This window comes from Pagrus pagrus (assembly GCF_965226575.1).
Source record: "Pagrus pagrus genome assembly, chromosome: 5".
NCBI lineage: Eukaryota > Metazoa > Chordata > Actinopteri > Spariformes > Sparidae > Pagrus > Pagrus pagrus.
In genome coordinates, this window is record NC_140189.1 from 15,941,100 (window position 1) to 15,966,512 (window position 25,413).

At 42.1% G+C, this 25,413-nt stretch overlaps 2 protein-coding genes and 1 long non-coding RNA gene across 3 annotated transcripts; 2 read left to right on the forward strand and 1 right to left on the reverse strand.

Moving 5' to 3' along the window:
- Positions 1–2,868: 2,868 nt before the first annotated feature.
- Positions 2,869–16,242, forward strand: LOC311256916 (uncharacterized protein). Its single transcript, XM_084352329.1, has 6 exons — positions 2,869–3,230; positions 5,191–5,393; positions 5,472–5,652; positions 6,202–7,097; positions 12,698–13,034; positions 15,251–16,242. The coding sequence occupies exons 2-6, from the start codon at positions 5,218–5,220 to the stop codon at positions 16,076–16,078; spliced, it is 2,418 nt and encodes an 805-aa protein (XP_084208455.1). The 5' UTR covers positions 2,869–3,230; positions 5,191–5,217; the 3' UTR covers positions 16,079–16,242.
- LOC311257551 lies at positions 9,369–12,523 on the forward strand. The gene is made up of 3 exons (XR_014622634.1): positions 9,369–9,470; positions 9,720–9,905; positions 12,196–12,523. It is a non-coding gene; the product is annotated as an uncharacterized lncRNA (long non-coding RNA).
- Positions 16,243–17,418: 1,176 nt separating the features above from the next.
- On the reverse strand, positions 17,419–24,005 carry LOC311257897 (integral membrane protein 2A-like). Its single transcript, XM_084353855.1, has 6 exons — positions 23,600–24,005; positions 23,073–23,210; positions 20,988–21,173; positions 20,794–20,904; positions 19,606–19,750; positions 17,419–18,963 (listed from the first exon to the last, which is right to left on the reverse strand). Exons 1-6 carry the CDS (start codon positions 23,669–23,671, stop codon positions 18,869–18,871), a joined length of 747 nt encoding a protein of 248 aa, XP_084209981.1. The 5' UTR covers positions 23,672–24,005; the 3' UTR covers positions 17,419–18,868.
- Positions 24,006–25,413: the final 1,408 nt, after the last annotated feature.

Consider the following 25,413-nt stretch of genomic DNA (forward strand, 5'->3'; position numbering starts at 1 on the left):
ATCCATTCGAGGACCTTGGCCTGTGTGCTGTGTCACAGGCCAAATGCTTATTATGGCTGGTGCAATGGTCCATTGTTTGCTTCTGAATGAGGTCTCTCTGTCTTAATCTGGCCTTAGACTACAGATCTGCTCAAAGTCTCTTACACACAGCAATGTGCACACACTCCAAAGTACTAGGGAACACTGTTAACTAAATACTCGAAACCATCGCGCTACGCTGCACGGAGCACACAACAGCAGTGTCAGCAGATCCAGGAGTTTGCTGAATTTGCATGTATACATGTGTGGTACATTTGGCGAATACTTTTATGCAAATGGACTTAAGTGTGATATCGGTACATAAACTCTGCAGTGGGACTTGGTCATGCCATCATTTTTAGTTCAACTTTGCTTAACGCAAATTTGCATCAATGACTGATGACAAACCGTCTCGACTGTGCTATAAAGGTCCAGTGTGTCGGATTTAGAGGCAGAAATGGAGTCTAATATTCATAATTATGTTTTCATTAGTGTATAATCACCTGAAGCTAAGAATCGGTATTGTTCCCTCAGAATTAGCCTTTAACATCTACAGAGGGAGCGGGTCCACCATGTTCCACCGCCATGTTTCCACAATAACCCAGTTTTTGGACAAAGCAAACACTGGCTATAGAGAAGGCCTTATGTGTTTTAGTGGCCAATATAGGAGCAGGGTGAGACGAGGGGTTTTTATTTGGTGGCAAGCTGCAACCGGACCCCTACATGCCACTAAATCCTTCACACTGGAGCTTTAAGGGAATGGTGAGCTAGAGTCCAAAATAGAGGAAGATTTGGTAGCATATGAGTTGAGTTACACCAAACACATTTATTTAATCTCCCTCTATTAGGTAAAGTTTTGTAGTCCACCAAACATTTCTGCAGCTTCAAAGCAAAACAGCATTGCAGCATTCTCCTAAACAACTGAAGAAGATGGGGACTTGTTTTAAAACATAAAAAAACTTTAAAACAAAATAAAAAAAAAAACATGAAATGGCTCCACACAGCTCGTCTTGTATAATCCACGTCTCTTGAAGCCTCGAGATCCCAAACTGATTTTAAAAGACGTTATTTGCACCCTTTTTAAGCCCAAATCTTTAGTGTAGCTACTAAGCTAAGAGCGCTAGCATGTACCCTGTCTGAAGTGGGCGCACAGGGGTGTAAATACAGTTTTTTCAAATCAGCTTGTTGATCTCGGGGCTTCAGGTGACATGGATTATACTTGATGAGCTGCGCGGAGCCATTTAAATGTTTGTTTTTTGGAATTGTTTTTTACGTTTTGAAACAAGTCCCCATCCACTTCAGTTTGTTAGGAGAAGGCTGCAAAATTTTTGTGGACTACAAAACTTTAATTTTTGGGTGAACCTATCCTTTAACTCCTTATCGAATGTAACAATGTACAATCCTATAAACAAAACAGCACAGTACAGAGAGAGCTATTGTGACCACTTTAGACATGCTTGCTTTAACAGTGACAGCATGTAGCGGTTGTAAGGACCAGCAGTGTTACGTCTCATATATATGTTTCTATATGCATACATGCTCCTGCTGGAGAGGGGACATTATACAAGTTATTTATCCTTTCTGTCATAGAGCCATGCACATTTAGAGATTCATGGCCGTACTTGGGAATGTAACAGGCCTCTATACCTGCAGCAGCTGAATGAACAGAGTGGGTGAGAGACAAAAAAAAAGCTGCCCTCTCTGTTAGTGTGACTGATGTGACCATGTGCATCCAGCAGCAGCGACAGAGAGAGACAACAGTAGATGGACTCAACTGGGGATTTGGGGTCAAGGGTAATACTAATATACTGGAGTGGAGAGAAGTGCTGTCGAGCAGGAAATAAGAAGAGTGGGAGTGAAAATATGCAAGAAGCAGCCGTCCCCCCTTGACTGGTTCATGTCAAGAATGTGTCGGAAACATTGCAACAGGAGACACTCGGCCCTTCAAATGTCTCCTTTAAAGGAGCAATCTGCCCTTTTAACTGTAGAAGAAAAACAGTTTAGTGGCATACTGTATACTGAGAGTATTGGGCTGCTCTGACCTCTAGTGGCCATCAGTTGGAACAAACATTTTAATGAAAGCGCCAGAAAAGACACCACTGACCAATAGCTACTGTGTTTCTTGCTGATCATTAGGGTGTCCCGGCTCTGTACGTTGAGCACAGGAAAGCCTGAGAACTAATGTCAGAAGTCATTCTCTCAGGCTTATGACATCATTTGCACGCAGGGGTGTGAAACCAACAGGATGGATAAAAATGCGGCTATGTTGCCAAACTGTTGCCTTGCATTTTCAAGGCACGTGAAAACTTTTTTTCCCCCCAGAACTGAAACCAATACCATGTTGAAAATGCAAATAGCGACTTTTCAAGATCAGTTACCACAGAAAAAAATACCACCAGGCGACAGGGGACTGCACAGGGCTGAAGGATCGAAAGGCAAGAGTGCACGTGACATGTTTGCACACAATCTACCTTATGAAATCAATGATTTGATATGTCACAGCTTAAAAAAAAAAGGAAGTGTAGCATCTGATAGGGGAAGCGGATGAGCACTTACATTTTCATCACAACTGCAAATATTGCAGGATGCAAATTGAGACACTTACTTGCCCACGTAGTACAATATGTTAGTGTACATGTGTCCATAAAACACAACACTGCATGAAACTGACACTCTGCTGCGTTCACTGACCAGATCACAACATTTCCAAGGCAAGGACACTCTGCTGCTTGTCTCTGTTTGTCTGTCTTCTCTTAGATGAATATCTTCACCTGTTAGTGTTCTCATTTTGGTTTCCTTACCGCAAACACTCTTTTGGCCAACCCTGCAAGCGTAGCTAGGCTCAGTGACGCAGCAGATGGTAGAAAAACACTCACATGCGTGAGGGCAGAGCTTCCCCTTCCCCTCATCACCATTAGACAGTGAGAGTCAGTCTGAGAACAGCCCACGCCAGAAATCATCACCTCAGGCAACAACACAAACAGAAACCACTTCTTTGGCGGGTAGATGCTGACTGCTTCGAGATTTTCTGTCTGCAGCTTCGAGCGCGACAGGAGGGTTTGCTGTTTGCTGTTGACCTCGTTGAGCTTCAGAAGGAGAGTGTGTTGCTGTTTACAGAGGAGTGTGAAGCTGATGGAGCATGTGGCCACTGGTGGTCACTCCTGGCTCTGACCTCTCCCCCGCCACGCTGATCCTATAGAGGGAAAGACAAGGTAATGATACGGTTTTCATGAAGAGAATTAACGTCTGTGAGGCGGTCGCACTTCTGTGTTTTGTCTGAACATTTGTGGTCAAAGTCATGCCTCATGTTCTGCTGATGATAGCGGCTTTGTTGCTAAATCCTCTTTCACTGTCACATCAAAACTTACCAGCATGTGTTACAAGTCAGAGGCATTATTAAAGTGGGTAAAGGGGTTTGGATGTTTTGTCTTTTGTCATGCATGATAAAGTTGTGAAATGTCAACAGAGACTTTTAAACTGAAATATAAGACAAAGTTTGTCACAGAGAAATTGTTCAAATGTGTTTTAGAAGCGACATGTTTTTTTTTTGCACAATGTTGAGACTATGCAAAGTGCCACGTTAACCTAACAAGTTCACATGAAAGTTGACTTGCAGTGTAACTTCCCCAAACTCAAGTTTTAGGACATACTGTTGTGCATTTCATAACTGTACAGGTGACATGAGGGGGTCCGTTGGCTGACTGTACAACCAACAGCCAATAGGAGGAAATCAAATTTACAGTAAAGCAGCAAAAAAAGGCAGTTGCTGGTTCTGTTTTCTCTCGACTGGGGCAGGCAGAGGAAGGGCGTGGTCTTGTCTTAATAGCAAAAGGAAGGGCGATGCTTCAGTGATAAGCAGTTTTCCTGTCTGTCTCTCTTTAACACTTCCCCTCCTGCAATCTTTGACTACACAAAGTCATCTTAGATTTGTTAAAGGTTTTGTAGGTTTTTAAGTTCAGCATCCTGCAAATACATTGAAAATACGCTCCAGTTTCATATGATAATCTAGATGATAGATATCAGAATGGGGTGAGATGTTTTTGTGGCAGGTTGCAGCACATTTCCTGTTGCGTTTATGAATTACAGGAGTTAATATTTAAGAGTTTTTCTGTCTAATATTTTAGCACCACTTTCTAATTACGCAGAAAGATACAATCACAGGATTTATTAATAATTAATGAGAACAATTTGTAGGTTGCCAGGTTGTGAACATCTGATGAACATGAGCAGATTGGTGAAAATGCTTTTATTAAAGGCAGAGTTGTACTTGTTATAACTTTATGAGTGCTTATTAAGCACATTAATAACTATTGACTATTTTATAGTTATATGTAAGAGAGCACAAAATGAGTTACGTTACATCATGTCTGCAATCTTTATATGCATTTTGTATCTCACCGTATCTTTCTGTCGACCTGCTGGCTTACTACAAAATGAGGAACTGTGGTTGTACATGCTGATAAAAATAAAATGTGGCCCACTGGAAGTAGTGACGAAGCTAACACAAGCGATAAAGGAGGAAGAACACCAGCCAAAGATAGAGGAGAGACCGCAATTTAAAACAGCAATACGTAATTTTAAATCAGAATGTTGTACAATTTCATGACAACTGGGCAAACATTAGCTGCTGAGGAAGACTGTGATATATTTACTTTCCGTTACTTCTGGATTACCACTATGCCAAACATATGCAAACAAAGACAAGAGAAAAGAAATATCAATAAGATGACTTTCATCTAATCTTAAATAAGGCGTGTGTGAGAGCTTACTCCATAAGCCCTTTAAAACACTTTAATGTGTGCAATTGGAGGAGTTACCCTTTAATGTATTCCAATAATACAATAATAAACAAATACAAGCTTTTCAAGTATTTTGTCAGATATTACACCTTATTTTTTCTGCCCCACAAATGCTCAAAAGTATTTAAACTACATATTTTTAATACATTTAATCAAATTGCTGCCCATCTCTTGTTACAGCTCTTATTATTATTATAATAATAATAATTATAATAATAATAATTATTATTATTATCATTATCTTATTATTATTACAGCTCTTAGCTCTTATTACAGCAGTAAAAACAGTACCAATAAAATGGTTATAAATAAATTAAATAATTGTTATCACATATGGTTAAAGTGTTACATTCAACTCATTGTTCTCTATCAGGTGTTATGGCAGTGTGAGCAAACTGAAATGACTCTGAACACAACTGGAGGGTTGGAGGAGTCCAACTCCTCCTCATGTAGCCACAATATGACCAGCTGGGATCAGCGCATGGATACCATGTACTTCTACTTCTACCTGCTGCTCTTCATCCCTGGACTACTGCTCAACATCACTGCTCTTTGGTTCCTCTGCAGTCATATCAGGTACGCACACAAACACACACAAGCAACTCATCAGACACAGTCTGGATGTGGTTAACGGTTTCGCATGTTTCTTCACAGTAAGAAGACAAAGGCGGTGATCTTCATGATAAACCTGGCATTAGCAGACCTGGCCCACATCCTCTCTCTGCCACTCAGGATTTACTATTACAGCACACACTCTTGGCCATTCGGAAAAGGCGTCTGTTTGTTCTGCTTCTACCTCAAATATCTCAACATGTACGCCGCTATAGTGTTCCTGGTAAGCAGGCAGTAAACTGGAATATTGTGAAGACAATAGAAATGACAGTTTAGAAATTTAATGTATTTAATTGGAGTAAAATGTCAATGGACAACTTTGGGAATAACAGGAAGTAATTCCAGTCATGCCTGACTCCCTTTTCCCCTAGTTGTTAGTTCAAATGCACTTCTGTGCATCTGGTTGATTATTGAGGCTTCAGAGAGGATTTACTTTTGGAGGCTAACCTGAAAGTCAGCATCGCCCTGGTTGTCTCGACAAAAAGCCAGTGGGATTTTTCCATTTTGGACTATTGTATCTGTGGCAAACCCACGTTTATGACACTTGCACATTTTATTCAGCATGAAGTAAAGTAAACACTACCATATTTCATGTCATGGGACAAAACGTAAAAATGGCTTAAGCTTGTGTTAACCACAGACCTTATTTCACGGTTCTGACCCATTGAAGAAAACATTGATTTCTAGTCAAGGGAACAGGAAGTGTTAAAATGCTAACTAATTTATAGGACTCATTCCTCTACTGTCATGTCTCATTTTTTTCTGTTTCCAGGTGTGCATCAGTGTCCAGAGGTGTGTCTTCCTGCTTGACCCGTTCGCTGCTCGCCGTTGGAGGCGGCGCTATGACCTGTTGATCAGTGTCATAGTGTGGGTGGTGGTCGGCCTGGGCTGCTCGCCTTTCATTCTGATGCGGAGCAGCAGCAACACCACCAATTCCAGCATTGGTACACAGACAGTCTCTGACATGTCCTATCCTCTGGATGCCACATCCACCCAGCATCCCTTAGGTTACTCTGGCTTTGATGTGCCACCTGTGAGTGCAAGCCCTAACAAATCCCATCCCAAAAGCGGCTGTTTTAAGGACCTGCCCATGCGTCGTCTGCCCGTCTCTATGGCGGTCACCATGATGGCTCTTGCTGAGCTGTTTGGTTTCGTGATTCCTTTGGCTTGCATTAGTTATAGCTCCATCCGCATCACCCAGTCCCTCAACCAAAGACAGACCCAGGATCGGCAGAACTCAACTACACGCAACCGACACCAGTCAGTCACCTCCATTGGTCAGACTGATCATGAAACGCAAACAAGCGGTGAGAAGCAGCGTGCTCTACGGATGGTGCTTAGCTGCTTTGCCCTCTTCTTGTTCTGCTTTGCCCCCTACCACCTCAACTTCCTGCTTTATCTGATGGTGTCGCAGGGCATTGTGTCCCACTGTGCCACCACGCTGGCTGTTCGTCAGTTCCACCCAGTGTCTCTGTGCCTGGCAGGCTTAAGCTGCTGCCTCAACCCTCTGCTTTATTACTTTCTAACTTCTGATTTCAGACTGCACCTCAACAAGCGCACCTCCTCCTTCACTGCCTCGCTCCTTTCTTCCCCGATCAGCTCCCCGATCCAGCGTCCTGCACAGCACAGGATGACGAGCATGGAGAGTAGTTGCTCAGACAGGGATTAGCATTATCCAGATGTTGTTGTTTTTTCTGAAGGAGTGACACAGCTAAACATGACAAACAGATGTGTCCTCATGATGAATTTTGTATGACTTGATGAGATCCACATTAAATATGAGATGAATTCACATGTCACAGCTGCCTGAAAACAAACTGACCTGAAGAGCTTTGACCTTAATGTGAGGGACCTCTCAGAGAACATGACTTCAGAACAAATGACTCTTTAATCTGCAGCTAAAATGATGTCTGTGTCAGCACACCATATCAATGTGAATATCATCAAAGTTGCAACCCAATACCCAGAATAACTGTTGGCAAAGTTTTTTTCTGCAAAACCACAGATAAGTTCAAACGTCACGTTTTTTTAGGTCCAATTTCCAGCGCTGTGCTTGTGCTCTGGTTAGGTTAAGGTACAAAAACCATCAGGGTAAGGGAAAGGAAACGACATGGTTTGTCTTAAAATACCTGTTCTGGTCACAAACATGGCTGGAAATGTCCAGAGGTCTCATTACAAACACCCAGTTTTGTTGTCACAAAGACAGCCGGAGATGGCCCAACTTTCTGTCAAAATATGATTTCATAGTACTATTTGTACTATTTAGGTGGTTTCCACATATAAACACTTTGGCTTTATTCCGAAACATCTGACACTCTGAACTTTTGTCAAGTTTGGGTGGGTTTTAGCTCTGACTGGGCTACTCTTTATCAATCCAATCTGGCAACCCTGCTTGCCAGCCTTGTCATCTGTAACTCTACCACCGTCCCCTTCACCTCTCGATGTGGAAGTGAGGTAATATATGTGATGAGAAGGAAATGACACGTTTTGTACAAATGTTAATATAGCACATAGTCCATGACACATATGAATGGGCATATCTGTGGTTTGCAGAAACATTAATTAAAGGAGCAATGTGTAGTTTTGGGGAAGACATTTTAATCAGAAGAGACTGACTGATTTTTTTTATTCCTAAACAAACTACACTGTAAATAAACAAACTCTCTTTGTTTTCATGACTGAATAAACAAACTGACCTTAAAGGACAACACAATTTCATACTATTTTGTACTTTGTTTATATTTGGCGGACCCTGCCACCTGTCTAGCTTCAAACTGAGGACCTTATTTTCCTCTGAGAACAGCTTGTGTATTCAGTTATGGAAAATATAAATAATTCAGAGTTTGTATTATTACCTGATTGATATTAAGTATAAAAATATAAATATTAAAATTCCTAGTTTGAATTTCTTCTCCAAAACTACAAAGTGCCCCTTTAAAGCGAACATTTTATCCTGGCGACAGGGCTGACAGTTTCCTTGCGTGTTGTTTAACTTCAGTAAAAATGCAACCATTTTAAATAAGCTATATCGTATACGTCAAAGCTGTATGTAAATGCGTGTAACTGTACTGTGAATAAAAGCAAGTCTGTGCTTTCTGTCTCATCTGGTGCTGATGTTTACATTTTGTTTTTGATCTGCCTTCAAAGTGAGGTTTCCTCTGTGTAACAGAAAAATGAAAACAGGTGCCAGCTCCCTTTTGCTGTACTTCCTCTCACAATGCAAAGTGGTGAAGACAGTTGGCAGCAGTTGCAGCAGCTCTGAAAACCAGTAACTGCCAGGCTCTGAGGTCGGCATTCAAAATGACAGCCACCCCGCTCACCCACCCACCTCCTCCTGCATCTGCTAAACCTAAGGTCTGAGCCAACTGTGTGGCTACTCCCACCACCTGGCAGATGTATGCAGCCCACCTTAACAAGAATTGTCTGACTCACCCACCAATGTTGCATCCACTTCTTTATTTCTAATTTTTTTTCTGCTGTAGTGGTGCCTGTTTTTCCTGTTTAGCAACTGAAACCATCAAATTGTGAAATTTGTGAAAGACAGAAACCAAAAGCAGTTTAAAAAAAGGCCCGAGACACGTTTCTGTTTCTGCTTTTAGTACTGACTTTCAGTCTTGAAACATTTTCATCTGTCACCCAAAGAACAAACAGAGCACTTAGACATCATCGTCCAGAAGGAAAAAGTGGCCATAATAGCAGAAGTCAGTGTGAAAATTCTTGTTAAACCACACCCCCACTCTCACAGGAAGTCCTAGGTCTGCTAAAACCCCCAGCACAGCAGAGACACACAGAGAAAGAGTGAGTAAGAGAGAGAAAAGAAAAGACAGATGGAGATATAAACAGGAAATAAGATTAAAAAAAAGAGACAGAAGAAATTGGAGACAAAAGAGTGCCAAAAAGATTGAACAAGAACGAGGGTGTGTCAGAGAAAGTGAGTAGTAAAAGAGGGTGGAGGAGGGAGGGTGATGGCATGTGTGCTTGCTGATGCTTCACCGTTCTGCTTTTTGATGCGACACAGCAGCTTCGAGTCTGAAGACGGAGGTGAGATATTGATTTCCAATCGTACGGATTCTTTAACAAACCAGTGAGTTGTGTGTGAGCGGCTGTAACAGCTGGATGCTTTCTGTGTGGAGTCATACCTCGTGGGGGACTCTGCATGTTTCTCCAATGTGAGGAATGTCTGTTATGTTGAGGGTGTGAATGCGTGTCTGTCGGCCAGTGTCCGGCCATGAAAGTGAACAGTGTATATGTGGGGATGGGGATCATGACATGTTTTGTGTGATGAAACAGCACACGTGGAGGGACCTGGGTGCTCGTCACCAACACTTCAGGAGCTGATACATGAGGCCAGGTGTCGTGTCTGAGTGGAAAAGCTGTTACATGCCAACAACCCACAGAGAGATGAATCACTGAGGATGAAATAATGTGTTTCCATTGGCAAGATCGGAGGACTCCAACTGCTGAACACTGCTGAAGGTAGGGGTGCAGCGCTTTTTTGAAACAGAAACTTCACAAAACTCTTCTTAATCTCATCGAAACCAGTTTTCCTTTGTGTACCCCAAAAATCAACAAGATCCAAAGACATACAGTACAATGACATGTAGCTACTGGACATCACAAATGGGCTGTCTTTGATCGCTCGTCATTGTACACATTACGGTAACTACAACCGTCAGCCACAACAAGGAAATGAAAGGAAAGTGAGCGGTCATCATGAATAAGTCCTTCAAGATCATAAAGACGCTTCCCAACAGAGGCATGGTGTACGTGCAAAGTGAGAGCAATGACAGACAGATCACACTAAAACAATCGCGCATGGGTCAAAGGTCAGTGAAGCTAAAAGGAAGACTGGAACTGAGGGTCCACTGGGAGATCTGTCTGAGTGCTCTGGGATAAAGTGGGATAAAAGGCAGTCAGAGCAGAGGCCAGGGTGCTATGGAGGAGTTTATGTCTCTGACAGCAGATCCCCTCTTTATTTATCCAAAAATCTTCCGCCGATTAGCGTCCTCTCTGGGAAGCAGTGGTGGAAAGTACGGTACTTTACCGTACAATTGTGAGGTACTTGACTTGAGTATTTACATGTAAATTTTTTGGTACTTTATGCTTCTATTCCGCTACATTTCACAGGGAAATGTTGTCATGTTTACTCCACTACATTTATTTGACAGCTATAGTTGCTAGTTACTTGAAATGTGGCATTAAAAACATTGAAGTTGCTCAACATTTCTGTGGTTCATCAATCAAGTGTATGACTGGAGTCTCTGTCAACAGCGATTATATCTGCTCCTCTCCTCTATGAAACTCATTTATCCTCACTGTGCTGCATTATTGCTATATGCAAATAAACACATGCATCGCTGGGACAAACTGCCACAATGTTCTTGACACAAAGACGAACCGGAAGTATAACATATGCCGAATTTATAAAAAGACCAAAATAATCAAGAATTTGTCATTGACAGCGTTTCACATAGTTTATAAAGTTTTTCAAAACTCGACAATTCACAAAATAAGGTGGTTTATAAGGGAGTCTCTTTCCTGAAAAACTGAATATAAGTTTGTGTAGTAGAACGTGTCCCATTAATCATCTCACAACCCCTCGGATTTATCTTGTGACCCTACAGAGGAGCAATGACCTCTAGGTTGGGAAACACTGAACTTAACAGTGGGGTAGTTACGTCACTGGCTACAACAGCAAAATGCATCAGTTTAACAATGTTATATAATCTCACTGTGCAAAACACTGACTCTTACTTGATAGTATGTTATGCTGATAATACTTCTAAACATTATAGGTACATTTATTTGTCATTTTACAACCGCAGGGTTGTGGAAAAAAAACAAAGTTGAAGTCCCTCTATCCTCCTCTCACAGCCTGCTCTGTAGTCTGGTGGTACGGCAGCAGATACTTCTGTATCTTTTGCCAGATGGCAGCAGGGTGAACAGACTGTAGCTGGGTGGGTTTGTCTTCTAGTATCCTTTGGGCTCTGTGCAGACTGTACTTATACCTAAGGAAGATTTTGAATACAGGACTTTTACCTGTAGTAGTGTTTTTATATCGGTGTGGTGGCACTTTAACTTACGTAATGGTGTAAAGGCTGTATACTAACTGTACCCCATTGAGAAAATATCCTCAAAAGGTCAAGGGAGGCAGATGTTAAGCAGCTGTGCATCATTAGGCTCTTTTGTCAGATTGTTTCCTTGCTGCTTGTCAAGCTTTGCTAAGTAATGATGTCCTAAATTGTTAAAATGCAACACTAACTGCTGTGTTATAACCAGAGACTGAAAGGCATTTACTGGAGCACATAAACATCTTAAAGGATCTCGGAAATTTCTCAAAAAGCAGCAACTCATTGACAGGAAACCAGATTTTCCACTGTTCTATAATAACTTGTCAAAGTCCAATCAGATAATTTAAGAGACAAAACTGTATCAGCACAGGATATTCATAGCTCACATTGTGCAGTTTACACGAGTTGAAACAAACAGAAAGGAAACACATACTGAACCAGCACACCTACTGATGTTAACAGCAGTGGGTGATTTGACACCTACAGGCTGAAAGTTCAGCTCTCGACATGACTGTGCATTTCCATTCGTGAAGTTAACAACATCTGAAGTTCATTGTGGTTTAAAATTACTTAAAAGTTTATAATCGTGATTGTTTTAATCAATGTTTCAATTTCAAATGTGAAAAATCATAATGAGATGCGGCAGTTTTGTCGTGATCGGACCTGTTAACCACACGCCCGGTCTGACTTTACAGTAACCACGCTAGTTTCACTGGTGCCTCGCTCTGAGCTGTCACACCACCCTCTTGTCGGCTACCCTGCAGGTGGAGATGCTACGTGGGAGACTGTTGCATCGACTTCTCTGTGGGTTTGCATATTTACTGTAAATGAAACAGCAAAAGCTGCAATTGCACACATATGATCTAGTATATTATGCGCTGTTTAAACACATGTGCAACATGCTGAAGTTGTTTACACCTGTGTGTGTGTGTGTGTGTGTTTGCATATCTGCGTTAGTGCTGTACAATGTGAGGTGTGTTTGATGGAGAATGCTTCTCTCTCAGAACCTGTGTATCTGCCCAACATGCAAATCATGCTGCCATCAGAAGCCAATTTATTGTGTCATAAACACATATCTTCCTGTACTCTACAGATATCTGCTTTCATCTATCCCAGCATGCACTGGGATTGGGATTGACTGCAGTCTGAAACATCCAACTGGACACACACTTTAACTTCACCGAAGGAAGCATGAACTCCTCCTCGCCATAACAGACAGCATGGATCCTCAAACACGTCCATCACCAGACTAGAGGCAGCTTTCCTGATACAAGCTTCCTGTTGGCTCACACGGCGGCTTGTGTTAACAGTAAACGGGCTTAAGATGAGCATTACTAACCACACTAACCACTGTGAAGACAGAGACGATCTGCAAAAATACCAGCACCAGGTGTATGCTGTGGTGTACAGTGTGATCTTAGCACCAGGGCTGCTGGGTAATGTACTGGCACTCTGGGTGTTCAGGGCTTATGTAAGAGAAACCAAGAAGGCTGTGGTGTTCATGATGAACCTGGCTGTGGCCGACCTGTTGCAGGTAAAGATCTTTATATCTGATTATTAGAGTTTTCATGTATCTGTTTATCTTTGTTTCACGTCATCTGATGTAATTTGACTAGAGGTAACGTTTTATCATTGATGTTTCCTGTTTAGATAAATTCACTTCTGTGTTGATAGATTAATTTATGAATGATCAGCTAGAAGTTCAGACTTGGGGCCCGGGGACCAGGGGAGTGTTTTACACTGCTAGTACAGGAGCTTTGGACCAGGAAGGGCCATGGCTAACTGGTTAGCATGCTAACCTAAGTAGATATCTCTGCAACACAATACAACTACATCATAATGACAACAATGCTATTTATTCACATTCTGTTGAAACTCTTTTTGAATGCTTGCAACTAGAATTCCTACATAACGCCCCTTTAATGATATAAGAAGAAGCACGCATGAATAAATTGTGTAATAAGACATCCATAAACTGAATTAATGCTAGATTAATAAATACAATACATGTTTTACAAAACCTTTTTAACAACATTGGTAACACTTTATATCAGGACATAAATATTAATGAGTGATGGAATGTAACTGAGTACGTTTACTTAATTATACTGTATACTGAAGTACAATTTTGAGGTATTTGTACTTTATTTGAGTATTTAGAATTTCTGCCACTTTATACCTCCACCCCACTTCAGTACATGTTAGACGCAAATATTGTACTTTTTAGAAACTAAATTGATTTTGTAACTTTAATTACTTTGCAGAGTGTATGTTGCATTTTTAAATTGATGTGATTGGCAATCAGACAAAAATAACACTCATTCTGATAATCAAAAAACACTAAATGTGAGCTCTGAGAATCAGTAGACCTGTAGTATTCAGTATTCACATACTTGTAAATATATGTATAATTAACTTTTACTTCGACTTTTGATACAACCGCATTTAATATCAGATACTTTAAGACTTCTAAGTGCTATTCATAAGAATTACTTTAAATTTCTATCAAAATAAAGTATTTTACATGATATAGTATCTTTACTTTTACACAAGGAGGACTTTTGGATACTTTTTGCAAAACTGCACAAAACTACAAATGTTATTAGTGTCCAGATCATTTCCAATGAAGTCTTTCTAACTCAGAATATGTTCCTCATTCTAAACTGAGGTCTTGCTCAGAGCTAATTCACAAGTAGCTGGACACTTAATAACCACACAGGTTGAAGTTGTACTGGCCGTGTCATTAAGTGCAACTGTTCACCGTCCCAAATCCAGCACCTGATGACGCAGGCAAGGCAGAAAACTGATCCTGTAGGCTTTGGTGCTGATGCCTTGCCTGTCATCAGATGTGGGATTTAGGGTGCTAAATGGAGCCTGTCACTGAGAAATTTGACAAGTGTCAGTATTTATATCTGTGAAAATCTGTGATCCTTTAGACATCAAAAAGCTGTCAGCTCAAAATTATACACACATCCCTTCAGGATGGGGAACATGTTCTGAGTCATTCTGAGAGTATTTTTATCATATCTTTAGTATAACAAAGAGCCAGTGTGCTACTAATGCTTATAGGCGACAAGTGAATATGTGTACCTCAATATAAAGTGTTACCAAACCTGCATTAATAGATCACTAATGTATATAGGGTCATCATTCATATTCATATTACAGCTGTATCATATGGTCAATCATTCACTATTTGTTTATACACCTGGTCAGATGCTTAATACTCAGAGTTATAGGTGTGGAAAAAAACATGAAAAAACACATATAAGAACGTGTCTTATTGTGTGTTACAAACCATTTATTTACAGTTTATGTTAATAATAGAGGAGTTAAAAAATGTTTAAATCAGTTTAACCTATTAAATGTCAAAAACTATGAAAAATGCCAAAGTTGTGGCCAACAGCATCGTCAAGTTACTTGTTTTGTATGACCGACAGTTTAAAGTGAAGAGGCTATTTAATGTCAGATGATAAGTTAAGAAAAGCAGCACCTCCTCACGTTTGAGAAACTGTATCAATACATTGCAAAGTTTAGTGGAAGCTAATATGAGGCTTGAGGAGTCTAGTTACTCGAGTCGAATCAATAAACATTTTTACATATTACATAAATAACATTGTTGACAAGCTACTGAATTGCTCAACGTGTCATCACATTAAGATCATATCACCTAAAGATAGGAGGGTTTTGCTTCTTTTTGGCTCCTTGTATTTCTTCTTCAACCATCTCGGCTCTCTCTGCTCTCCTCAGGTGCTCTCTCTGCCTCTGCGGATCTACTACTACCTGAACGAAACCTGGCCCTTTGGTCATTCTCTCTGCATGATATGCTTCTATCTGAAGTACGTCAACATGTACGCCTCCATCTACTTCCTGGTGTGTGTCAGCATGCGTCGCTGTGAGCTCATCATGCGTCCGCTGAGGTGCAACCCTTCCACGCGAAAAAGAGACTTGGCTATCTGTGTCTTTGGCTGGCTGTTGGTCTTCCTGGGTTGTCTGCCCTTCCCCCTGATGAGGACCACCAGCAGTGGCCTGAACCCTGGCTCCAGTGACAGAGGCACCTCAGAGGGCAGACATCTCAATGAATGTTTCTCAGAGCTGCCCATGAGGACTATCAGTGTTCCAGCAGCCGGGGTCCTCCTGATCACAGCCGAGCTGCTGGGCTTCATCATCCCCCTCATCCTGGTGTTAGCCTGCACCTGTCTGACTGCAGGGAGCCTTCGACAGCGGACAGCGGGGGTGTTTCCCGACCGAGGGGAGAAGCGGAGGGCGTTAAGGATGGTGCTGAGCTGTGCTGTGGTCTTCCTCGTGTGCTTTGCTCCTTACCATGTCACTATGCCACTGGACTTCCTGGTTAAAGCCGACGTCCTGAGCAGCTGCACCCTCAGGGACCTGATTAAGCGCTGTCACCCCGTCACGCTCTGCCTGGCCAGCCTGAACTGCAGTCTGGACCCACTCATTTACTATTTCACAACTGATGAATTCTGGAGGCGACTGAGCAAGCCGGACATACCAGACAGCAGGACTATGGGCAGGCGCCTGTCCTGTATAACTGGTGGAGAGGAGGAAGAGGATGACTAGTCGGCAGCATGTCCAAATCTCAACCACTAATAACTGAAATAACGTATGTGCATTCGTAAAAACTCGGCAAATATAACGGACATGCAAATAGTGAAAATATGGAAACAAATATCAAAATGTGAATATTTTTTCTATTTATGTTTTCAATAAAAGGTGTGTCTGTTTTTTCTAAATTTGTGTGACCCCGGTGAAGAGTGAGCCGTTCCTGTTATGAAGGATGAACTTGTCATCAGTGCCAATACTACAGAAATACAGAATACAGGCAAACCCTGTTCATGATGACAAATTCATGACAAGCAAACAGCCTGTGGAGGAGGATAAAGGGGTTTGTGTGGGCTGTCCAAAGCTTTTATCAGTGTTGTAAAAAGTCCCCAAAAGTCATAAAGTACAACTAAAGATATTAATTAGCTGATGTAAAATATACTTCAAGGTGCAATATGTAAGAATTGGCCACCTGTCAAATTCATACTCTCAAATAAGGGGCAGCATATAACCTGAGTAACCGCTTACTGCTCTTAACTAAAGCTGCCATTACCTAGTAAGCTCCGTTCTTATTTATTGTCCCTTTAAGTATCAAAAGTAATTTTCTGGCAATAAATGTCCTTAAAGGAAATATGTAAGAATTTTAGTTGAAAACATTTCAAAATTAACAGAATGTGAATAAAAAGCAGATTTGAAGTTATGACGTGTTGCGGAGATATCTACTGAGGTTAGCATGCTAACCAGCTAGCCCTGTGCCGGTCCAAAGCTCCTGTGCTAGCATTGTAAACAGTAACACTCCCCTGGTCCCAGAGCGCCCAGTCTGAATCACTAGCTGCACAGCTAACTAAGCTTATTAGCTAATTGCAGCCACAGTTAGCGGTTACTCAGGTGATATGCTGCCCCGTATTTGTTTTGAAAATGAATTTGACAGGTGGCCAATTCTTACACATTGCACCTTTAAGTATAAACAGTAAAAGTAATTCATAGATTTAATTTTTGTATATTCTGTATACTGTGGGTCAACTGGTGAGTGGCCTGATCTAATGTTCAGCATTTGTGTTTACCGGAATAACTGTTGATTTCTTTTTTGATTGCAGATAAATTTAGTCAGTTTAAAAATACTACGAGCTAGCTACTACACTACTGTGGCTCTGATGCAGCATGCAATCAGCTCAGTAACTAGTGACTAAAGATATCAAATAGAGCTAGTGGAGTATATTTTAAGTATAAAGAAGCAGAAAATACAGGTACAGGTACCTTAAAAATGCACTTTAGTACAGTACTTTGGTAAATGTACTTAGTTACATTCCATCACTGGTGTTTTTATGGTGATATAATAAAAGGCAAACAACTTTCAGTAGGTAAAGAAATGTAACTTTATTCAGCAACAAAGTGAAGTTCATTTCAGTAGCTGCACACGACATTGGTTTGTATCTAATCTTCTAGTGTTGTTAAAAAGCTGAGACAGAAACACATTTGTACAAGCTCACTTCCTGTCTGATTGTCTTTCTGTGCAGGCATCGAATGGGAAACCACTGAAAATAATACTTGAAGTTATTTGGCAAAAGGCCATTTTATCATACTTTCAAGCTTTTCCTTTGAGGGCTTTCAAAATCAAGTGTTTTATGAAGATTGTTTTTTTGATTTTTACAAACATTTTGTTTTACAGGGTGCTTTTTGTCATACTGATGTACATCCTCGCTTCCTTTACTCACGTCTTGCTCCTCCTAGCATGCATGTGGAGGAGAGAGGGTTCAAGGAAGCTTGAGTTAGCATAATGAAAAGCACCCATAGTGTCTGCTTAAGCTATTTATTGCAGCTATCTCAGTTGTGCATCTCACGTCTACAAATTCATAAATAAGAATTCAAAAACTGACAGCAAGTGTTTCAAATTTGGTGACATTTCCCTTTAGTGTATTCACCTCTTTAGCTCATCATCCAGTCTTCAAGTTTATTGTCACAAATGAAGGTTTTCTACACAAACACAAACACTGCTCATATAGGGTGCTGGACTGTTCACCATCAGGTATGACACCATCGATTACATAAAGTCATCATCACACAGCGGGACAGCAGACGGCTCTGGGAGCAGCAGGGCACTCTGGGAAATATCTACAAAAGGTGACTGAGACCTCTGGGCTCGAGCATCTCTGGTACCGACACTGACAACCATGTTACGTGTGTACTGTAACTGCACTGTACCATTACATCTGCTGAGTGACTTGTGCTATATCACACTATAACATATAGTAGATCTTGTTGAGCTGCTCTAGTGGGAACAGTAAGCTGACACACAGACAGGCCTGATATGAAAGACTCCTCACTAGGATATTGAGTAGTAGGACTAACGACTCTCGTCTGGAGGTGTTTGGATGTTGTAATACAGTAACAACGATAAGTCTGCAGGAAGCTACAGCAACAGAACAAAAACCAACAGAACAAAGGAAACTTAGTATATCCTTAGTAAGCAGGCTGACGCTGGTTATCAGTACAAGACTAACTAGTGAATATTAGAGCAAGAGAGCTATGACTTATACAGGTTCAGGGGAATACAGCAGAGGAGGAGGGTTAGGCTATATAATGCTGTAACTTAAATTCACTTATCACTGGGGTTAAAGCAGGGGAGGCAAAAACTGCAGTTAGAGTTTTATACAAAAGAAACTTTCCGCTAAAAGTTGTTCCCTCCTTCGCCAACTCCCTCCCACTCTCTCTCTGTCACTCTGGCTCTCTCTATCGATCACTCTCTCTCTCTCTCTCTCTCTCTCTCGCTCGCTCGCTCGCTCTCTGACCAACACTCATGCTTTCCCATCAAGCCTTGCAGATCTTGGTCTCCGTCACAAACTTGTTCTCAAAGTGGCGGATGGTGAAACATTCGTCTGCGGAGCGCTTCTGGATGCCTCCACCTGCCGGACACAGAGACGCACACAAACAATCAAAAGTTTGCAGAAATCAGTTTCTACTTTCTTAAAGGTCACACTGATAACATGTTCATGTAGACAACTCATTGAAAACAATAATACATTTACAGAGGTTGTAGAAAGGTGCAAAGTATCTCATCCTTAAAAACATTACTATGATTGTGAGTTAATCATTTTATAATGTTTGTCGGGTCCAAAATGATTGTTTTGTTTATCTCTGTGTAAGAATTCTGAGGGCTGGCTCCAGCCTCTAGCCGAAGTCATGGCCCTTCCCTTATTTTAAATTTGTTGAATTGACTGTCATCATGTTAATATTAGATTTTATTTAGATAAACTCCAGCAATGATGGCTCCCAGATGTGAGTGCAGGAAAGGAAAAGCCCCCCAGAGGCTTGAAGCTTAGTAACAAGTCCACAAATATTTCCATAGATGGTCGGAAAGAGTTTGACTTTAAACAGAGATTTGTAAAAATGTATTATCTTTAATTTAGAAGGTGAATCAACTAGTCCAAACAGGTAAGCCATAACGAAAGCATGACATTAAAATGCATGCTAGTACTTTTAAAAATGTAATTGGTGCTTAACAAACAGGACAAAATGGCAGCTTTAGCTGTACAGTGAATCCACACCTGGCAGGCTGGAGCGGCGCTGCATTCTGTACGTTTCCTTTCCATCACACAGCCGGCGGATGTAGAAGCCCAGAGGCTTGATATCATCGATACGCTCCGTTACCACCAGGTCCTCGTGCACCAGGTAGCTGCGGTAAGAACCAGACTAGGACGAGAAGAAGGGGTCGTGAGAGAATTATTTAACAAGTTTAAACCACTTTTAGTTTTGGTGAAGTGAAAAGCAGCTCAGTGAACACGACGCCAGCAAAGTGTGAAAACAAAGAGTGGGAGGGACTTTGTCCAACCAATGAATCATCGCCAAACTTCTGCATTTGGTGAAACACTTTCAAAGCGGATAAAGAAGTTTGCTGATTGCACCACCGCCTACCAAGTGCCAAATGCTGTCAACAACCTGTCATGGTGGAGAGTTTAGTGGAGCCAACTTAACTCTCTGCGCCTACATGCAGCCTTGACTGACTGTTCTCAAACTTGGTCCTGCTGGTGATTATTCTCGCTAAAAGAAAAAACGACAGGATCCTGATCATGTATGAGACTAAATCTAAACTAGCAGAACATCTTTATGATAAAAAACACGTAATGTTAAAATGTTGTTGTGCTGTACGTGATATATTTTTATTGAAACAAGTAGCTCTATATTCCTACAGTAATCACTGTTACAGAGTGTTTGTAACCATGTCGCTCCTCCTGCTCATGCAGTAAAAGAGAACGTTTTTTTGGCATCCCTGTCCACTTTATCCAATCAGGACAGAGAACTCCATAAAGAGGCGGTCCTGTCTGCTCATCATGTGGCGACTATAGATGAGCGAGGGGATTGCTAACTGCAAAATGGACCCCTATTGACCCCTTTTGATATCATATATGCAATGAAAATGAAAGAAGGTGCACTCTACATTCTGGTGATTACTCAGTCTGAGTCATACCGAGTTACTAATATCCCAGACTGTCTCGAATAGTGTTGGAAATTTTTACTTCACAATGAAGAAATATCAGAATTGCGCAGGATTAACACAGACAAACTCTGGAATTATTATAAATCCCTGGATTTCCCGAGGTAATATTTAGTCCTTAGTATCAGGGCTAATGCCTGAGCTTGTGCTGTGTCACTGTTTCCTCTATCATCTGAGCCAGGTCTCTCCTACTGGCAGCTGCATCCTGAGATCCAGAGGAAACAAGCTGATGACTACTCACCATCAGCTGTGAGAAGAGGTCGATGAGGTCCTGAGGGGGAAGCACCACCGAGGTGTTCAGAGGAATCACGAAGCAGGTCCTCAGAGTCAGGTCCAGATATGCCGTCAGCTTCTACTCACAGAGACAAAGTAATCAGGGAGGAATTTAAAACAAATTAACTCGAACATGCGAGGTGCTCAGTGCCTGAGTGTTACCCTGTTGAAGTCATGGAGGATGTAAGCAGGGTCTCCAGGTCTGAAGCGAGGTGGTGGGACGCTGATGACGGCCATGCTGTCAGAGATCTCCACCTCTTCCTCCACCCGTGGCAGGTAGTATGGCTGGCTCTCCCCTCCCGCTCCAGCTGACATGTCACTGAACTGCATCGCGCCGTGATACAGCCTCTGAAGCACACAGAGCCAAATAAACCACTTTGATGCACACAAAGACAAATACAGGCAAAACTAATACCACCCGAATATAAATTCAGCACTTTTAGATATCCAGAGTTTATGATCGACAAATGAGACGTTAATTTGTGAAGAAATGTTTTAACTGACTTCTTTTAATTAGAGCCCAACTGATACTGGATTTTAGGGCCGATGCCAATACAATTATTAGGCTATAAAAAAACCTGATGATAGATCTGAGCAACTAGCGATTTCTCTGCAGTGTCTACCTGTTTGCTCTGCCGGCTCATGAGTGGCAACAGCTCAGTGCACCTTTGAGAATGATTAAAGGTCAAACAGACAGGCTTCGGTCTCAGCAGAAGTGCAAATGAAGTTTAAAGCTGTATAAAAATTAACCCCAACCACTAGAGGGCTTAAAATACACTCAATACTCCATTTGATTTTGTATATTCTTTAGATATCTGTGGTTTTGTTACTATGTGTCTTTGTGCAGTTGTGTTTGATTAGAGAATAAAGTCAAACTCGTTTATCTATCTCTCACTATCGCCTACACGCTCAGAAACAACTTCCCAATTTCATTCACACCCTGCAGAAACAAACTTACAAGAGCATCCTGTTGTGCTTATCTTGCTCATTACTGAGAAATGAGTCTAATAATGGTTTGAAATGTCGCCATGACTTATCTCCTGAAAATAATACATGGGTTGTACTATCCTGCTGTTCAACTGAGCCAGCCTCTCATTCAAATTGTCTTTCTACCACCTGAGTGTTATCTGCCTGTGAAAGCTTAAATAATGGATTCAAAGAGACTAGAACTGGCATAAGGCGTGGGGTGTTTATTCTCAATGCCATCTGTATCTGTATTAACTTCTAACGTGATATGATATTCAAAATAAATTGTTGCTTAAGAAACTTGCTGCTTGAACGCCAAGTTACAGGATGTAGGAATGAGCCAGAATGTGACTTTTGAGTCTTTACTGGGATGAATCTCCAGAAGAAAGTTGAATTTCGTTTGAACTGAGTTATTAATACATGCTATTAATGGTCTAATGAGACATTTTAGGCTTTTTTCATTTGCATAATGGAAGAACCCCTCTGGGCACACAGATACAGTATTTGCTGTGAGACCCTCCCACTGACAACGCAGCAAAATTTAAAAACGGTGAAGTCTGCACTTTGAGGGCGGAAGTCAGCGAGAGTCAGCACTCTGGTTCCCCACCAAGGCAAGAGTGCCATATTAATTTGTCTTAAACTCAAATAACACCCGACCGCACGACTGCGGTCGGGTGTTTCAGACAGAGAATGAAAGGAGATCATCAGAGGCTGTACTTATGACTATGAAAGGTACATACATATCCTGTATATACAAAAATTCTCAGGGAACCGCAAACTGCTACTGCAGCTACTGCAACACTAACACCTGACGTATTTCTCTTTGACACTTTCCCATTTCATAACTCTTGCATAGTTGTTTGTTAATGTCGTATGTGTGGTCGGGATGTTTGCTTCACTCTCGCTGAATGTTGCATCATTCTCTGTTTTTTTCTTCTTCTGCACCAAGAGGAGGAAAACATGCCTGCGTGCGCTGGATACAGATGGATGACATTAAAGGGGCACTATGTAGTTTTGGAGAAGAAATCCAAACTCTGAATTTTAATATTTATAATATTAATAAGGGAAATAATACTCAGAAATATTATGTTTTTCCATAACTGAATAAACAAGATGTTCTCAGAGGAAAATCAGGTAAAATATGAACAAAGTAAAACACAGTTGTCCTTTAAGGTCAGTTTGTTTATTGACACAACCCCTCTGGTACACATGTCAGGGAATACTAATGACATTAGTATTAACAATATGCACAAACACGCAGGGAGACACACGCGTATTTACCTTCGGGGTGAAGTATCGATAGAGACATGCTCCCCCCACGATGAGCCCGCTGAGGATGAAGGCGATGCCCAGCAGGGTGAGCAGGCAGCGACCTGTGGAGCCCTCGTTGCCCGCTGGAGCAGTGGCCAGCTCGGGGTCCTAAACACACACATGCAAGCATTTACCGGAAGCAGTTTCCACAGTGGAAAAAACACCATTACATCTACTCAGTATCAACATTTAACGCACACAGCTCTGATTTGAAAATCTACGTATAATCCCATTGAGTGTGGCCTCTGCAGAACAGCTGTTGAGAAGATGGGCGGTCCCTCTGCGGGCTGCACCAGGTACAGTGTGGCTCTCAATGCGTTTAGCAGAAAACGCTGCAAATCTCTTCATAAAACCAAACGTGCAAAATTCAAGAGAGCACACAGAGACAACATTCACATCCACGGTCACAGCCGACTGCTTGCGGCCGGTGCAGGCCTGCCGCCAGACTAAACACAGACACCGGGCTCAGACGCCGCTCTGAAGCCCCGTTAGCTCACCGTCACGGCGGCTGGCACCTCTTTGCCCAGCGCCTTCTGCGCCAGAGCCGAGTTAAAAGCGATCTTCACCATCCTGGAGAGGAAGCGACAGCTCGGGGTGTTTCTTGTGCAAACAGAGGAGGGGGAAGACAGTCGGTGCTGGTCTGCAGCAGCTCCGTTTACTCTCCGCAGCAGCAGCAGCAGCAGCTCCGCGATGTGACGCACTTTGCAACCTCGGCTTTATCTAGCGCTTCCGGTGGCCGGAGGGGATTAAGATGACATCCGAAACGGAAGCTGGAGAAACCCCTTTAACTTGGAGCGACGTTACACATAAAAAACAGCTCGCACCCGGGAGGATTCAGAGTGCTGTCGCTGCTGCTTTGATAGAGACCACTGAAACCAGTTATTGGCCCACTTATCGCCCCAGTATCCTCTCCTGGGAGTTCACGTCTGCAGCTTTGGCGCCATCTAGTGGTCGCAGGTGGAACCCACGCAGATTTTCCTCTAATGAAGGCGATCAGGAAAGATCAGCTCCCATTCATTAGACTGAGCCTAACACCACAAGACTTGAACTATTTACACTTTAAATTAAACTTGTCTCCTGTTACAGTATATTCTGCGCAGCACATGGCAGAAAAAATGACACAAATTTGTAATGAAAGTGATATTTTGAGTGCATGAAGTAGCCTATTCATCTTTGTAAAGTGCCTCTGTAAATACATCCCCTCCTTCAGGCTGGGTACTACCTGCCCACTCAGTACACAGCCTTTGCCTGCGCTGTGTGGAAACACAGGCCAGTGCCAAGTCCACGCTGTATGTCTGACACATATCCTCAATCCTCTGGTCTGTGGTGGTCCTCTGCTTCCTCCTGCTTTCACTCTCCTGACTCACTTAAGGTTGAACGTATGAGTAAATAAACACTTACTCCTGCACCGGAGCTCTAATTCAACGCAACTCTGTGGCATCTCTCCAGCCCTCTGCACTGCAACTGTACCATATGCATCTCAGAGTCTCACAAACACACACGAGCACACACGCACTCTGATATTTCCTCTGTTAAACAGACAGATTGGACCGGTAATCACCACTGAAAGGTACATAAACAGAGCAGCTGATTTCTGTACCTAGCTCCCCCCCTCCCAAACTGACTCTCCCTGAAAATCCTAAGTGGTCCTGAAGGCTTGTTTATGAGCTCGTCTTACGCTGTGTTTGATCTGAGAGGGTTGCCCACACATGCATGCGTGGACGGACACACACACACACACATGCAGCAGGAGAGAGGGAGAGCCAGCATTAGCAGTAATAGCTGAGATGATAAACAAAAGACTTAGATTTAATCCTGAGGGCTTCACAACATCACACACAACAGAGGAAGAGCACAAAAGCAAGGGAGTGGGCAAAGGGTGATTGTATGTAGAAGTGTGGGGGCAGGTGGGGGTGTAATGGAGTGATGACTGGGAGGGGAGTTACAGGGAGAGGGAGAGCAATCTACAGTGTCTGATGCTTGAGTGAGTTTTCCGAGGAGCTGATTAACGGCAGATTAAATTGCCGTCGATCCAGTTTACATCTCAAACTCAAGCACGCCTGCAAGGTAGGATTTCTGTGGCGCTCAGACTGAAAAGAGCAAAACACACAAACACACACACACACGGACACCCATGTTTTTGTGCACAGGCACACAGAGGCGGCGAGCGTCATTATGGTGGATGGCAGGCGCGTATGATGGAGCCTGCGTGCCAGTGTTTCCCTGTGGTCTGCAGCAAACGTCCAATAAAAACAATAAAAAAACACACACATGCGTACGTATACACAAACGCACACTCCTTGCCTGCGAT

Bases quoted from the DNA above. Each gene is read 5' to 3' on its own strand.
- LOC311256916 (XM_084352329.1), top strand. From the start codon at position 5,218: ATGACTCTGAACACAACTGGAGGGTTGGAGGAGTCCAACTCCTCCTCA. The intron at 5,394-5,471 runs GTACGCACACAA...GTTTCTTCACAG, and splicing joins TTCCTCTGCAGTCATATCAG to TAAGAAGACAAAGGCGGTGA. The intron at 7,098-12,697 runs GCATTATCCAGA...GGAAGCATGAAC, and splicing joins AGTTGCTCAGACAGGGATTA to TCCTCCTCGCCATAACAGAC.
- LOC311257897 (XM_084353855.1), bottom strand. From the start codon at position 23,671: ATGGTGAAGATCGCTTTTAACTCGGCTCTGGCGCAGAAGGCGCTGGGC. The intron at 21,174-23,072 runs GTAAATACGCGT...TGTGTGCTTCAG, and splicing joins ATCGATACTTCACCCCGAAG to AGGCTGTATCACGGCGCGAT. The intron at 19,751-20,793 runs GTGAGTAGTCAT...TTCTCGTCCTAG, and splicing joins ACCTCTTCTCACAGCTGATG to TCTGGTTCTTACCGCAGCTA.